At 56.8% G+C, this 1,676-nt stretch overlaps 1 protein-coding gene across 1 annotated transcript; it reads left to right on the top strand.

The window, feature by feature from the left end:
* The first annotated feature begins 508 nt into the window (after positions 1-508).
* On the top strand, positions 509-1,471 carry TAS2R5 (taste 2 receptor member 5). The gene has a single exon (XM_004714021.2). It carries the CDS (start codon positions 512-514, stop codon positions 1,469-1,471), a length of 960 nt encoding a protein of 319 aa, XP_004714078.1. The 5' UTR covers positions 509-511.
* Positions 1,472-1,676: the final 205 nt, after the last annotated feature.

Below are 1,676 nucleotides of genomic sequence, written 5' to 3'. Positions count from 1 at the left end.
GTAAGAGCGGTTGTGCGGATAGCACAGGGCCAGACAGTGTTCGTCCTCTTGTGCGCAATAGGGTCCAGCTATGAGTGGAGCCATCTCGACAAAACTGACAACAGCAGCCGTCAAGCCATGTGATCTGTGAGATGGTAAACATTGGCAGGAGCAGATAGACTCTGCTTTCTCCTGAGGAGTGTGACGGCTGTAATCTTTCTTGTCGACTCACTCTCTGTGTAGATAGTGGCCGTGACCCCTGACAGGAGAGTCTGTGGTCCCTCCCATTTTCTTGTAGAATGTGGTCATGGGCCCTGAGGGCGATGTCTGGGGGTGATGGGGCTGTTCCCAGCCTGGGCGCTGGACTTGCTTGTGTAGATGCAAATACAGAGTGACAGCGACTGCTCTCCACTCTGCTCCTGGTCATAGCTTTCCGTCTCTGCCTGGGGACAGGTGACAGAGGACAAAGCTGGGACCAAGATTCATGGTGACCGAGGTGTTGCCACCAGAACCGTGAAGGACCTTCAGCCCCATGGAGATACCTCTCACCCGGCTGACCTTTCCCCAAGGCCTGCTGATTGTGGTGGCCGGGGCTGAGTTCCTGGTCGGCTTGCTTGGGAATGGCGTCCTTGTGGTGTGGAGTCTGAAAGAATGGGCCAGGAGAGCCAACCTGACCCCCTACAGCGGGATCATCCTGGGCCTGGCCGCCTCCCGCTTTCTCCTGCAGTGGCTGATCATGGCGGACCTTGCCTTGTTTCCGTCCTTCCAGGGTAGCTGGCAGCTCTACATCCTCAGTCTCGTCTGGGTCCCGGTGAGCCAGGCCAGCGTGTGGTTTACCACCTTCCTCAGTGTTTTCTACTGCCTGAAGATCGCCACCTTTGAGTACCCTGCCTATGTGTGGCTGAAGCGGCAGGCCTACCACCTGAGCCTCTGGTGCCTCCTTGGTTACTGCATCCTCACTCTGATCTTGGTGGACCACATCATCCGACAAGCCTACGTGCTCTTCAAGAGCAACAGTAGCATCCCGCATTCCCCTATAGGGCAGCATTACGGCTACCTAACCCTGCTCAACTCCGGGAGCTGGCTCCCCTTCCTGCTGTTTCTGCTGTACTCTGGGATGCTGATGGCGTCCCTGTACAGGCACCACCGGAAGATGCAGGTCTTCAAGGCGGGCAGGAGAGATGCCCAGGCCCAGGCTCATATCATGGCCTTGAAGTCCCTGGGCTGCTTCCTGGTTCTCCACATAGTATATATCCTGGCCAGCCCCTTCTCCATCACTTCCAAGCACCCATCTCCAAGTCTCACCTCTGTCCTCTTCTTCGAGACCCTCATGGCCGCCTCCCCCTCTCTTCACTCTGCCCTCCTTGTCCTGGGCAACCCAAGGGCCAAGGAGCTTTGGCGCAGAATCCTGCAGAAGGTGGTGGGCACGTGCAGAGATGGGGGCCCCTGTCTTGAGGAGATGGGGGCAGAGGGCTGTGTAAGACACCGATGAGGTGCTCTTGATAGCACTCTGAAAGGGAGCCGGCTCTTTCATCCTGTCAAACATTCCTGCCCTGACAGCAGCTCCCGCACACGGGCATCAGGCCACTTGGAAGCCAAATCAGCAGTGTGTTACCTTAGGGTGTCAAGGCTCCCCACTGTTTGGTAAAAGAGGCATCTATCTGCTCTTTTTATGTGCAGCTGAGAAGACACCTTGC

Source organism: Echinops telfairi, unplaced genomic scaffold, assembly GCF_000313985.2.
Source record: "Echinops telfairi isolate 266 unplaced genomic scaffold, ASM31398v2 ScPeMD7_23;HRSCAF=83, whole genome shotgun sequence".
In the NCBI taxonomy this organism is placed as follows: Eukaryota; Metazoa; Chordata; class Mammalia; order Afrosoricida; family Tenrecidae; genus Echinops; species Echinops telfairi.
Note: the sequence above shows the minus strand (reverse complement) of the source record. Positions and strands in the feature narration are given on the sequence as shown.

Coding starts and splice junctions, on each gene's coding strand:
- TAS2R5 (XM_004714021.2), top strand. CDS start 512: ATGGAGATACCTCTCACCCGGCTGACCTTTCCCCAAGGCCTGCTGATT.